At 64.5% G+C, this 13,584-nt stretch overlaps 3 protein-coding genes across 3 annotated transcripts in view; 2 read left to right on the plus strand and 1 right to left on the minus strand.

Annotated features, from left to right (window-relative positions):
* Positions 1-547: 547 nt before the first annotated feature.
* MNEG_6092 (hypothetical protein) lies at positions 548-2,758 on the minus strand (the record flags this gene model as incomplete). The annotated part of the gene is made up of 8 exons (XM_014045431.1): positions 548-643; positions 886-932; positions 1,113-1,228; positions 1,423-1,476; positions 1,654-1,726; positions 1,965-2,044; positions 2,460-2,579; positions 2,743-2,758. Coding segments are annotated over 8 exons (602 nt in total), but the record flags the coding sequence as incomplete, so codon positions are not given.
* Positions 2,759-4,400: 1,642 nt separating this feature from the next.
* Positions 4,401-6,839, plus strand: MNEG_6093 (queuine tRNA-ribosyltransferase domain containing 1; the record flags this gene model as incomplete). Its single annotated transcript, XM_014045432.1, has 7 exons — positions 4,401-4,456; positions 4,571-4,754; positions 4,954-5,025; positions 5,228-5,663; positions 5,820-5,932; positions 6,138-6,379; positions 6,587-6,839. 7 exons carry the CDS (start codon positions 4,401-4,403, stop codon positions 6,837-6,839), a joined length of 1,356 nt encoding a protein of 451 aa, XP_013900886.1.
* A 3,400-nt stretch (positions 6,840-10,239) lies between these two features.
* MNEG_6094 (methyl-CpG binding domain protein 4) overlaps positions 10,240-13,584 on the plus strand; it is a gene marked incomplete at both ends in the record, with an annotated part of 4,860 nt that continues 1,515 nt past the window's right edge. The window contains 5 exons of the mRNA XM_014045433.1: positions 10,240-10,635; positions 10,842-11,003; positions 11,282-11,644; positions 12,940-13,271; positions 13,492-13,531. Coding sequence (XP_013900887.1) covers positions 10,240-10,635; positions 10,842-11,003; positions 11,282-11,644; positions 12,940-13,271; positions 13,492-13,531 — 1,293 coding nt within the window. The remainder of the gene's footprint in view (positions 10,636-10,841; positions 11,004-11,281; positions 11,645-12,939; positions 13,272-13,491; positions 13,532-13,584) is intronic.

Consider the following 13,584-nt stretch of genomic DNA (forward strand, 5'->3'; position numbering starts at 1 on the left):
TCGCAGAGATCTGCTGGACAACAGTGTCGCGGGCGGCCTTCAGGGCAGGCAGGTCCAGCGCCTTGGCGGCCTTCTGGGCCTTGATAAGGGCGTCGCGGATCTTGGCGGCGGCGTTGCTGCGATGACGTCACACCACACAACGCCAAGACAGGGGGAGGGGGGTGAGAGGTAAATAAAGGGTCTTTGAGGTGGGCTGCGCTCTGCACGAAAAGGGGGGCGGTGGCGGATGCACGCGGGGATCTGCTGCGGGGGCGCGCCGCGGCGCGGCTGGGCCGCGCACCTGGTCTCGCAGTCCTTCTTGGTGCCAAACTGGGTGGCGCGCTTGAGCGACACGGTCCACCTGGGGGCGGCACCAGCGAGCGGGTTCGTGGGCGAGGTGAGGGGCACCCAACAGCCACAACACAAACAGCGAGGCGGCGTCAGGCCAGCGGTGCGCCGTGGCCAGTGGTGCGGGGTCGAGCGCCACGCCGCGCGGCATGCCGCGCAGCGGGACGCGGCTGTGCTGGCAGGGCGCGGCCGGTGCGCGTGGACGCCCCGGCGCGCTCACAGGCCGCAGTCGGTGTCGGCGCCCACGAAGATGGCCCAGGCCTTGTCAACGCGGTAGACGGGGTCAACATCCAGGGAGGCGTTCGCCTTCTTGGCCCTGCGCACAACGCGGCAGCCGAGGGAGGGGCGACGTCAGCAGGGGCGGAAGTGATTGTACACGTAGAGGCCGCCTGGTTTCCAGCGCACCCAAGGGTGCAGCCCCGCGGGTGGTGCAGTGGGCTTGTTTGCGAGCAGAAAGAGGTGTCCTGGGAATACTGCTCGTCCGAGTGAGGAGCGGCGGGAGCGGCCGCAAACGACTGGTTGACGGCGCTGACATGCACGGACCCCCCGCAAACTCACTGGACCTCATTGATAGCCTGGTCCAGCTCGTGGAAGAGGTAAGAGACCTGAGGGGTGGCAAGGAGAGAGCACAATAAGCGCGGCAGGTGAGATACTCAGGCAGTGGGGGGTGGGGCGGCCGCGGCCCCCAGTGCAAGCCCCTTCGAGCAACCCTCGCGGCGCCCAGCGTCCCCATCGGCGGCGCAGGCGTGCAAGAGATAACAGTTGGCGTCGCCCCTGGCCCGCACCTGCAGGCTGCTCTCCAGGGTCTTGACGATCAGCTGCACGCGGGCCTTGTCGCTGTCATAAGGGGGCACCTTGCCGAACGCGCGCACCAGGAGGTCATCCAGCCACACGGGGTTGTCTGGGTGGCGGAGAAGGTGTGGACGTGGGGAGGCGTATGAGACCAGCATGCACGGGGCGGGTGGGGCGGGGGCCCAGATGATGATGGTACCGGCAGCCGCTGACCGCGCGTGCTGCTTCGCAAGGCAGGCCGGGGCGGGGGCGTGGAAGGTGCGGGGCAGGTGGGCGTGCGCATAATGCGGGCAGCGCGCTCACTGAAGTGCTTCTGGTACTGGGTCCACAGGGGCTCGTTGGTCTTGACGTCAGTGGCTGCGGGGCGCGAGTGGGTCAAAAGGGGGCGACGCGCGGTGAGGCGCCTGCGAAGCGTCACCCCCGCGCGACCGCGCGTGTGCGGTCCAGGCCGCGCGGCGCGCCGGGGCGTGTGCAGCAGGGGCGGCAGCAGCGCGATCTTTGCGCCCCAAACCAGGCCGGCACTCGTCTACGCACCCATGCGGCGCATGGCGATGAGGCCGCCGTCCTTGGAGGCCAGCTTCCCGTAGTAGCCATCCATGTAGATCCCCTGCGGCCGAGCGACCACAGGCGCATGAGCCTCGGTCGTGCAGGGAGCCCGCCGTGCACGGGCCGCAGCCTAGCACCCAGGTGCGCCGCCAGCTTGCCGCAAGGCACGGCTGCCGAGCCGGTGAGCGCCCCAATTTGCTGAGCAAGGCGGGGCCCGATGTCCGGCCCTTGCGACATGCCAGCGACCCCGCTTTCGGCCGTTTCGTTTGCAGCGTCAGCGCGCGGCTCTCGCGACCCACCTTGGCAAATGTGTAGTCGGGCTGCTTGGTGTTGAGGACCTTCTTGATGAGGCAGATATCCCGGGAAATGTTCAGGTAGGCTGCGGGGCGCGGCGGGGACGGGGGCCAGTCGTGCGTCTTGCGCATGCGGAATTGTGGCGAGCATGCGTGCTTGTGTTTGGGGACAGTGTGTGTGTGTGTGTGTGTGTGTGTGCGCACGTGCACATGCGCGAGCGTGTGCGTACAGCACAAACCCAAAAGGCTGCTCCAGGCCAGTATTCGCTCGGATGTTCATGGGCAAGAGCCGCGGGGTTATCTGGCAACGCATGCGTCACCCTGGGCCTGACTTGCACAGTGGTGCACGCAGCCACCCTGCCAGCCACACGTGATACCACAGCGCCCGCGCCGCCGGGCGGTGGGCGCCCGTGCACGCAGCCGCCCGCGCCGCGGGCGCGCCGGCCCGTGCGCGCCCATGTGCGCAACAACGCGCAATGGGTGATCTGACTCGATGCTCACGCGCTGTATCGGTGGCGAAGGTGTACCCCTTGTAGGTCTTGCCGGCCGTGGACGAAGCAGCAATGTCAGCCGAGGTGGCGCCAGCGACCAGCGCCAGCGCCGCCACGGCGAGGAGAAGTACTGATGGGGGTGCGGTGCGTGGGCGGCGGGGGGTGTCGTGAGGGGCTCTAGAGGTGGCAAGGCTGCCACCACGCGTACTCGACCGCGTGGGGTGTGTGGCACGTCGTCCCAAGCCTCGTCTGGGCTACGGAGGCCCACCACGCGGCCGGTGGCATAGCCTCACCGCTGGAGGTCCGCATCTGGGTGACCTAGCCGAGAAGCACGCCAACGTGTTACAACTTGTTCGATGTGATAAAAGTCAACCGTGGGGTGTTCAGAAACGCCGCGGGATGAAGCCTAGAAACCAAATGAGCGGCAGCGGGTCACTCGAGTCCCACGACGGCCGCCCACGGCTGCCGCGAGCACTTAATATGCTGGAACGAAATTTTCTAGTGATGTAAATGTTTTGGCCTGCGGGGTACTGGAAGCGGCGGCACCGACTGAGTCAACTGCCGCTAGTGACGCGATCCAGCTTTCCCCCGGGGGGGAGGTGCGGTGAAAGCAGGGGTGTGGAGGCCAAAGGAGCTGGCTTCAGAGCCTAGTATGCCTACAGAGTGTCCCAAGTGGCCCCAGCTTGCGATCTGTACGAGGCAACCTTCATTGACCTTCCTGTGTGGCGTGCGCGATTTTCTGCTCTGCCACAGGCACGTGCTGCGTGCGTGAAGCCGCCAAGAGATTCATGTATGGCGGCCTAACGACACGACGCGTGCCATTCAACGCGCCGCGGGGCGCGACGTTCCGCCGTTGCCGCCACACGCATGTGTCCCACTGCGGAATATGTCTCACACTGGATGCATAGGTTGACTAGCTGGTGGCACGCTCCTTTGTGATAGATTATTGTGAGTAACAGGTATGCGTGCAGCTGGCACTGCAGGATTTGGTGCAGGTGTGTCCTCCTCGCAAGGGCCAGTGGGCAAGCGTGCTGGGTTTCACACTCAGCAGCACTTGCAACAAGCAGATGGTGGGCACGTGATCAAGGCCGCGGATGGAGAGCGCAGCGAGTGCCACGAGCGGGTGTGCACATCCTTTGCAGCGCGGAGCAGGTTGTAGCGGACTTGCGCAAGCAGGCAACTGCAGGCCCAGGCATGAAATACTAGAGTTCAATTTTCAAGCACATAACAAGCGGCAAGCGCAATTGACCCTCTGAGAGGGGCCTCCTCCTCCTGCTGCTGACACGTCCACTACGACCGTTTCTGCTGCTGTGACACTGATACAGCTATCAACCAGCCCAAAGGATGTGGCTCGACTGTCAGTCCACACCAATGGGTTGAAAACGCATTCCGCCCAGCCTCGCGTGCACAGCTGGTGAAGTCCACCAGTTGTGGATGCTGCCGCCACTTTTTTGGATACGCGCTGCTAGGTCACGTGTCCCGGGTGCAGCAGCTGCTGAAGGGTGGCCTCACGGCAAGAACAGAGGACTAGCCAGCAACATGCCAGACCATGCATCCCAGCTTTGATCCTCTCTGCTGACCCGGCGCACGTCAAGCGGGTATCTTCTAGCCGTTGCATGGCTTGGCACCTTGCATGCACCCTTATCATGAAGTCACATCGAGCGGCATGTGGCGTCTTACAGTCGCACTTCCAGTCACTGGGCGGCATGGTGTTGACCCTCCGAGCGACAATGTGGACCGCTTCGAGCGCAAGTCTCATGAGGCCGCCAGGAGGCGCCCGGTGTCATATCTGATCGACATGAGTGAGCTCGAAACGATGCAGTTCTTCAGCGTCCAGGCGGAGAGCGCTTGCGCGAGGGCCGGCAGCTTGATCACGCGTCAGGGGGTCATTCGCACGCCCACGGCACTCCTTTACACGCGAAGAGGCGGCTGCATGTATCTTACTCCAGACATGATGGAAAAGCTGCGGCCACAGGCGCAGGGCATCCAGATCAATGCCATGCAGTTGTGAGTAGGGAGGGGCCCGCCTGATAAAAGATAACATCTGATTTCAAGCCCATGCGATGAAGTTCAGCGCCAACGGCTTGCGTCTTGCGCGTTGCTCCTGTGCCGCTGATGCAGCCTGAAGCAGCCGAGCGCGGCACAGCTGACGAAGACCGGCGTGAGCCTCCACCACTTCATTGGAGCGCCGCGCTGGCCCATGCTTGCCACCAATCGGGACCCCACGCTACAAGAATATGGCACTGCGGGAAAGTCCGCCAACAATAATGGCTGCTACGCCATCATCCACAGTGGCGGGCAGATGGTGCGTAGCGATGATGCCAACTGCGCTTGCAGCAAACCTCAGTGGCTCAGCGCCATGCGCCCCTGCACATTGTATTTCGGCGTGCTCTTACCGCACTTTCATGCACCGGCGCTACTGCAGCCCGCGGTCGTGCAATGCAGGGTGCAACGCACGGTCCGCGCCGCACCCGTCGCTGACGGCCTGTGCGTCGCCCACCCAGGTCACCCCTTCGGATTACATGGATGTCATCGAGGCAGTGCAGCCTGAAATATTTGTGCCCATCGCGGATGAGGTGCGTGCGGGCCGCAGGTGGAAGAGATATCTGACAAGAGGTCCCTGTGGCGCAGTTAACCGCATGGGCTGTGCGGAACGACAGTCGTTGCCCGCCAACTCACACTCACTGTAGGAGTGCCTGCTGCACTGTGGCAACGCCTGCACTCCTTGGGCGATCAAACGGGCCCCGTGTGAGGCTTCGGCGCCGGCTTTCGCCGCAGGTGCCGGGTGACGCGAGCAGAAAGCGCACGGTGCAGTCAGTGGACCGGACCCTGCAGTGGCTGGACGCATGCCTGGCGCGGCTGAGCGGAGTCCGCCGGGAGCAGCAACACCACGTGCGGCATCACCAAGAAGGCGCCGACGGGCAGCAGGGCGGCGACGCCGCCGAACAACAGCAGCGTTGGCGACGGGGGGACGCGGACGCGGCAGCGGAGCAAGACGAGCAGCCTGCAAAGCGGCAGCGGCTCGAGCAGGGCACCGACGGAGGCGGTGGTGATGGCAGCGGCGGCGGCGGTGGCGGCAGCGTTGGCGACAAAGGCGGTGTGGCGGCGCAAGCTATGCTCGAGCCGCCTCTGGTGCTGGCGCCGGTGATGGGCAGCAGGTTCCCTGAAGAGAGGGTGCGTTCCGCCAAGGCAGTGGCGTCCAAGCCTGTCGCAGGTGAGCTTACGTAGTTTGCACCATTTACAAACCGCCATAGCGGCAAAGCTGTTGCCGAGATGGACCGACACGGCCAGCCAGCCAGCAAATGCCTTGCGACCCCACGGCTTGGCCCAACGCGTCGCACACAACTTGTGTGCTTCTTGCTGCCAACAGGCTTCGCTCTCTGCGGCTTTGGCATGGGCGAGGACGCCGCCCTGCACCCCCAGCTCCTAAGCGCAGCAGTGGCAGAGCTGCCGGCAGACAAGCCGCGGCTTCTGCTTGGCATGGTGGGCCCCCAAGCATGCGCGTGTGCCGGCGCTTCTTGGACGGGACTGCATGTGGTCTCTGGCGTGGCGGCACGCAGCTTGCTTGGGGTGTGCTCTTTCCGTGCCTTGAGCCGCGCCGGCAGCGGCTGGCGGCCTGGTTTGAGCCTTGGTGGCTTCGTGATTGACTGCGTGATCCGCGCGCTGCTGTCAAACGTCACGCGAGCAGGCAACGCCGGAGGAGGCGTTGGAGGGCGTCGTGCAGGGCGCTGACCTGTTCGACTGCGGCTACCCCACACACGCCACCCTCAACGGCTACGCGCTGAGCTTCCCGCAGCGCATGCCCGCCAGCAACGATGAGTCGGGTGAGGGGGCGGCGGCGGCAGCGGCGGCGGCAGAAGGGGCGGCGGCGGCAGGGGCGCAGGCCGGCGCGGATGACTCGAAAGTTAACCTGTGGTCTCTGGAGTACAGGTGAGGCGGCCCAACTGCAGCAAGCACGTTGTCAAACCGCCGGCTGGTGCACAGCTGTTGCGAGGCAAAGTGGGGAGCCGCCTTGCGCCAGTCTTGACAGTGCAGAAGTTCCCCTTACTGGGGGAGGCATGCTGGAGGCTGCTGCATGCATGCATGACATGCTGCACGGTCTCATGCCCCATGCTGCTGCTGCACACGCTCCCCCAGCACCGACAAGGCGCCGCTCGTGGAGGGCTGCACTTGCTTTGCCTGCCGCAATCACACCCGTGCCTACGTGCACCACCTGCTGCACACGCACGAGATGCTGGCTTCTGTTCTGCTGGAGATCCACAACACGCACTGGTGGCTGGGTTTCTTTGAGAGCATGCGCGAGGCAGTGGTGGCGGGGCAGCTTGGGGAGTACGCAGCCTGGTTCAAGGAGCGGCGGCGGGCGGCGCGCGAGCTGCAGGATCCGTTGTGATGGGTCTGCTTTGGGGTGTTGTGTTGCGCAGTAGCTCCATCAGGGCCCCTGGATGTGCCAGCGGTCCAGGAGGTCAACGGTGTGCTGTGCGCGCTGCGAGTGCCTCCAAGGGGCCCATGCCCACATGCAGTTGCAGCCCTCACTGTGGCCTTGTTTGATGCGATGCAACTGTGTTACACTGGTCACAGATACAAAACGCCATCCATTGCAGTTTGCAAGTGTGGTTGGTCAGCAAGTCGCTAGATCGGCCGGTTTGGTGGCTGCCTGAATAGCCGGTTATGTGACTAGAGTTCAGGCCGTGTGGCATGGACGGGGAGTTCCCCTTGGTCGTGGGGGCCTCCCTCACAGGAGACGATGGGCCCATCCTGGTGTCCCTGAGCCGCAACTTTGTGCCCCAGTCGGTGCAGCGAGCGAATACGGGACACTTGTACACAATGGACGCGGATGATGCAGAAGCACAGACGGTGCGCGACGCTGAAATGGCGCCATCGCCGCCGCTTGTGTTGCTGTTGCTGTTGGTGCCGTGATGCGCCTGCCACACCAGCGACGGTGCTGATGCTTTCAACCACAGATAGGTCGTACCATCTCCAGCACTATGATAGTGACAGTGAGCTTGCCAGCCTCCCTTGCACGGAGCGGACTGCATGACGACCCATGCCCAACGTTTCCAACCGTCACCACGCGGCGCCCTGCCTCTTGTCAACCTGTGCATAGTTTTACCTGCTGCCACACCTTCCAGCTGGCGAGAACGACCCCGTCTATTTCCAGGGGCAGCTGGAAGAGGCAAACCCCACTGGCGCCACCGGGAATGGCGCCACTGGCAACGCTGATGTCGAATGCGTAGCCATTTTCGATCAGGCGTCTGGCCAGTGGACGTTGGAGACTGTGACATACAAGATCGCCACAAGGTGGGAGGTTGTGTACGTTGGCTGCTTGGCGGCTGGCAGGGCACTTGTGCTTGTGAGATTGCTAGCGCGACGGTTCAAAGGCGCCCGGTGCCTTCGTGATTGGGGCAGCAAGCGCTGCTGGCCAACAGCGCCACCCGCTGAGACCCTACTTTACTGCTTCCATTGACTTGCCAGGCTCCAGCGAGGCGTCGCACCAGGTGCAAGTTTGCTCACTGACATCGGAGCGCAGCCACAGACGCACGATGCTGCAGCATCAGCAGCAGTTGCAGAGGCGGCGGCAGCGGCGGGGCTGGCGGGGCAGCAACCCACGCAGCCACTTCCCTCTTGCGCGTTTGGAGACGAGCTGAATGCGGCCCTGTTTGGGGACGAGGAGGAGCAGGAGGAGGGACCCGGGCAGGAGGAGGAGGAGCAGCCCCCAGCACAACAGCAGGGACAACCGCAGCAGCAGCAGCAGCAGCAGCAGCAGCAGGAGGAAGAGGACGATCAACAGCAGCAGGAACAGCAGCAGGAACAGCAGCTGCCGCGGACGTCGCAGCCGCCGCCGCAGCAGCAGCCGCAGCAGCCAGCCCCGCAACCACAGCAGCATCATTATCACGGTAGCAGCACATATCAGCAGCCGGCGCTAGAACTACCGGAGGAAGATCACGTGGACGACGCAGTGTGGGACGACGTGCTGCCGCCGCTGCCGGCCGCTGCAGCCGCGTCAGTCCCTGCGCCTGCGCCTGTGGCTGCAGCGGCATCTGTCGCACGGCAGCGGGGGATGGTGGTCGTGGAGGATGATGGTGACGGGGACATGCACCACTGCAGCGATGACGACAGCGACGGGGTTGGCATGGAGGTTGTGTAGGCAGCCAGGCGTCTTGGCATAGGCAGGTTTCTGGGCGCTGTGCGTTTTGAGATGATTGGGTGTTTGTGGTGATATCCGCCCTCTGCGGAGGCCCAGCGTGCAATGAAAGAGCATGTACAAGACAAACTGCGCAGGTTTCTTGTTTGTGAGTATTTTTGGAGTCAACAGCTGCATTTGCAGTCCATCAAAGATGTGGCTGGTCCTGTACAATGCTCGAGGTGCGTGTGAGCAGGCGGGGAGTGGCACGTAGAGTTGCACTGGCAGCAACACAGTGGGTCCAGTGCATGACGGAGGTGAGCGAGTTTGTTGCTTCATCATGGCCATGGTCATGTGGTTTGGGGCAAGGTTACCCCATCTGCTTGGCACCCTGCTACTAGCCAGCTGTGTTGGGCGGCGGCCAGCCCCTCGTCACAAGTGAACTTGTGCTCATCTTTGCTGGCATGATTAGCGATCATCTATAGCCAGACTGGTAAGGACCCACATGTACCATATAAATCCTCTCGCCAGGGCGGCAGCGACGATATCATAAGTTCGCCACAACGTTTAGAGGTGCTGTGCTCGCTGACGACACCACATCAGGCGGCCACGACCCCAGCGTCCATCCAACCACTCCCGACACAAACTTGCTTGTTCGCCACAGCAATGATTGCATACGTTATCATTTCGTCCCAAGTAATACATCAACACATCACTGTTCAGACACTGCTAGCAGATCAAAAAGTTCCGCTCGGCAATGACGGAGCCCAGTGCGCTGGGATGTGCACGGTGTAGATGGGCCTCTCGAGGCTGCACCCGCTGCCGCATGCCTGGCTTCACACCGCGTGGCACACGCGCACACCTGGCGACCAAAGCTGCAGTCACGACGTCACTTGCAAATGCGCCGGTCCCGGAGCCACATGGAGCCGTCAGCCGCCGCAAGCGCAGTCAACGGCATGTCATCGCAGGCACTGCTCTCGACACTGATAAGGAGCAGCCGGTTGCTGCCTCTGGGGCCGCCAAGCGGCGGCGAGGGCGGGACCGTCGTGTTCTTGCGGCCCCAGTTGCGGGCGGGCCTCAGCAGCAGGAGCAGCAGCAGGAGCAGCAGCAGGAGCAGCAGCAGGATGAGCATACATGTTGTCGAATGCAGCAGCAGCAGCAGCAGCAGCAGCAGCAGCAGCAGCAGCAGCAGCAGCAGCAGCAGCTGGTACACGAAGAAGAGAGGGGAGATAGAGAAGAGCAGGCAGGCCAACGGCGGGAAAAGCAGTGTGGCCCGGTGCACAGCGGAGCGCACGACAGCGCCATCGAGGCCGCGGTGCGCTCAGCCGACGCAGGCCCTGGCGACCCAGCCGGGCTCCAGCGGCCGCCGTCCACGCCTCCCAGCCGGGACAGCTTCCTGCAGCTGCTGGGCGAGCGCATGAAGGTCGTGCAGCAGGCCCGGCAGCACCAGCTGCTGCAGCCGCGGCTGCCAGGCTCGCAGCAGCCGTCGCCGCTGCTCACGCCGAAGCGCGGCCGAGGTGTGGGGGCGGCGGCGACTGCGCGGGTGCGGCGCGGCGGCAGGGCCCGCTCTCTAGAGCAAGGCAATAGCAAGGACAGCGGAGGCGCCACAAGCAGTCGCAGCGGTGGTGGCGGGAGTGCAGACGAGAGCGAAGGCGACGAGTCGCCAATTATGCGGCAGCTGCTCGCCGCTGCCGCCTCCCCGTCCGTCGCAACTGGCGGCACGCCGCCGACCAGGGGCGGCAGCAGCAGTGATGGCGGCGGCGGCGACGACGGCGGCGGCGGCGGCGGCGCAAACGGTGGCGACGAAGCCGGCAGCCGGGAGGCGCCAGCGCCCAGCAGGGCGCCGGCGGCGCGGCGGCATCGGCCCAAGGCCACCCCGTTGAAGAAGGGCGCGTACGCGCACCTGCTCTCGCCCGGCGCGCCTGACCCACGGCTCTGCCTGTGGGAGCCGCCGGCGTCGCCGTACGGTTTGATAGAGGAGGAGCTCTACCACAACCCCTGGAAGCTGCTGCTGGCATGCATGCTGCTGAACAAGACCAGCGGCAAGCAGGCGCGTTCGCAGGGCGTGACGCTGGGCGGGGGAGGTGTGCGGTGGCCCCGCAATTGCAGGCGTCGCTGCCCCCCTATCTGACCCCAGCTTCCTCGACAGGCATGAAAGCGCGCGTGGCGTATGCCGTCCCGTGAACCCTTCCCGGCCAGCCGTCTTGCAGTGCTTGTTTTGCTCTCGACCCCCTACCCCGTGCCCGGCACCTGACCCCGGCTGGCGCGCAGGTGCGGCTGGTCATCTGGCGGCTTTTTGAAATGTGCCCCACCCCCGAGGCGGCCGCCTCCGCCGACCAGACCGCCATCCGCGACCTCATCAAGCCGCTCGGCCTGTTCAACAAGCGCGCGGCTGCGGTGCAGCGGTTTTCTCGCGAGTACCTTGACAAGCAGGTGGGCAGGCACCTTGAATCAGAACGATGCTGCCCTGATGCGGGGGCCTGGTCTGTCTGTGTGCTACATCACGTGTGACTGCGTCAAGGATCAGGCGGTTCCTGATTGCCAGTCGTTTTCGCTTGCATGTGGCGCCAAGTGCACCATGCATCACCAAGGCCCTAGCCAGGACTGCCATCTGTACATCACACGCAGCCTGTGCTCGGCAGCCGCAGCCCCTGCGCTGACGACACACCCATTCCCTGTGCTCGCACCAATGGGTCGCCACGGCGTTGCAGTGGGCGTGCCCCACCGAGCTGCATGGTATTGGGAAGTATGCTGCAGACGCATACTACATGTTCTGCCGCGGCCTCTGGCGCGAGGTGCAGCCGGATGACAAGGACCTGCTGCGCTACAGGCAGTGGCTCGCCTCCACCGACGGCCACGGCGCAGGGCTGCAGCCCGCGGCAGCGGCAACGGCGGCAACGGCGGCAGCGGCAGCGGGGGCGATGGGGCCGGCGGGGGCGGCAAAGGCGGCGGCGGCGGCGGGGGTTGGGGTTTCGGGGGCCCCAACAGGCGGGGCAGGGCTGGAGGGCGGAGGGGCAGCGGCGTCGCCATCGGCGGCAGCGGCGGCGTTGTTGCGGGATCAGGGCTGGACTGTAGTGAGTGACCCGGCATGTGCAAGAGTCTTTATACAAGAGTAACCGAGAAGAGTGGATTCTGCACACAAGTTTTGGGCATTGGGCATGTGATTGAGTGGATGATTCACTAGTTTGTGTTTGTCGCATGGGATGGCCGCAGCGGTGTTGGGACACATCAAGACTGCTCGACGTTTGCCCTGGTAACATTGCAGTGCGTTGTATGTCATCTTGCATGCGTGTGGCCTTCCAACACGTTGAGGACGGACGGGCGGGCGGGCGTGCACTCGCACCCGTAGGATGACGGGAGGCGGACCCACGACAGCTCTGCCAAGCAGCCGCCCACTGAGCATGTCGACTGCGCGGCTACCCGCCCTTCGCGCTACACCAGAGTCCACGCAAAGGGTGCATGATTGCGAGGACCACTTCACTTTGCGCATATTGACGCATATCACCCAGCTGATTAAGAGGAAGTGGCCCAGGTGCCGCGACGAAAGCAGATAGTGGGGTGTCTTCGTCGCAGCATCTCGCGTGACCTGATTGCGACCGTACGGGCTGGTCGCTTTTATTTCTACCGACACGTACACCGGGGCCTCAGCACGTTCCGTCCTGCAGGTCGGTGGTCTAGCGGAGGTGCACCAGCGGACGTGCGCTGGCACGGGCTATGGGCGCATTCGATGGCGCATAATCGATAAAACCAGTGACCTAGCATATTACGACCGCTCGCGAGTCCTGCAGTGGCCTCCAGGGCACAGTCGCGTGGCAGCCGAGTTGGCGCCATTTGCTCGCTGTGCCTGCACGGGCCTCTAGGCCCCCACGCGAGGCCTCGTTGTATACAAGAATTACACACAGCGTCGTAAGCGCCGTGTAGCACCCGCATATGGGCCCATTGACACCCGCGGCTAGCTGCGATGGCACAACGTCCACCCACCCAGTCTTTCCCGTTCTCTCCTCGATCCTGCAGACGGATGAGGCCTGTCGCCGCCTCTGTGCGGCTTATGCTGGTGGGGCTACTCCTCACCAGCATAACACATCTCGGCTACAGCGCCGCCCCGCAGGCGCAGTGAGTGACATGCGGGGGTGCGTTGCACGGGTGGGACCTGCGGCAGAGGCAGGCGGCGAGTGTGATGAACGTGGATTTCACGCATCCGCCTATAGCAACGGTGCGGCGGGGGGAAGGCCACTCGGCATGGACCTGCTGCTGACACTGCCAATGCCCCCCACGCGGGTGCTCGCCTGTCCCGCTGCGCAGTTCGGGCCTCTCACAGCACCGCGCCAGCCAGGTCTGCAGGGCCTTCCAGCTCTGCCACGAATCACAGGGGCTCGCCTACACGAGCGTGGACGTCTTTGCCGCCTTTGAGCCGCTGTTTGAGCAGCTGCACCTCGGGCCCGTCAACGATTACGTCAACCTCGTCGAGCTCGATGGCTGCCTGCGCGGCGGCTGCTGCTGCAGCACGCCCGTGGAGGTGCAGCTGACGCTGCCGGTCCAGGGCGGCCGCAGCGCGGCGCAGCTGGAGCAGCTGGTGAGCAGCTTCCTGGCGGAGAAGCTGCCGCGCGCGATGGGCGGCGTCAAGTGCATCAAGGGCCTCAAGGACGCGCCCTGCTCGGCGGCGACCGCGCCCGTGGCCGCAGAGTCCCGCCGCCGGCTCATGTGAGTGTGAGGCTTGAGTCTCGCGTCGGGATGTATGGGAGGACGCTCGAGCGCACGCGACCTTGGCAGCAGGAGTGCAAGTGTTGGCTGCAGCCTCTCCTTGGGCCTCCACAGGGCCGCAGAAGGCCGGGCATGAGTGACGTCACAGCGAGTGCTAACCCCCGTCGTTACCATGCTAACCCCCCCACCCTCCCCGCCCCGTCCCACCCCGCGCGCGCAGCGAGGAGGACGTGTCGTCCGTGCCCGAGGCCGTGCCTGAGGTGTACAGATTGGAGTCAGCCTCTGGCACTGACGGCGGCTATGGCTATGGCGG

This window comes from Monoraphidium neglectum (assembly GCF_000611645.1).
Source record: "Monoraphidium neglectum strain SAG 48.87 unplaced genomic scaffold scaffold00960, whole genome shotgun sequence".
NCBI classification, from domain to species: domain Eukaryota; kingdom Viridiplantae; phylum Chlorophyta; class Chlorophyceae; order Sphaeropleales; family Selenastraceae; genus Monoraphidium; species Monoraphidium neglectum.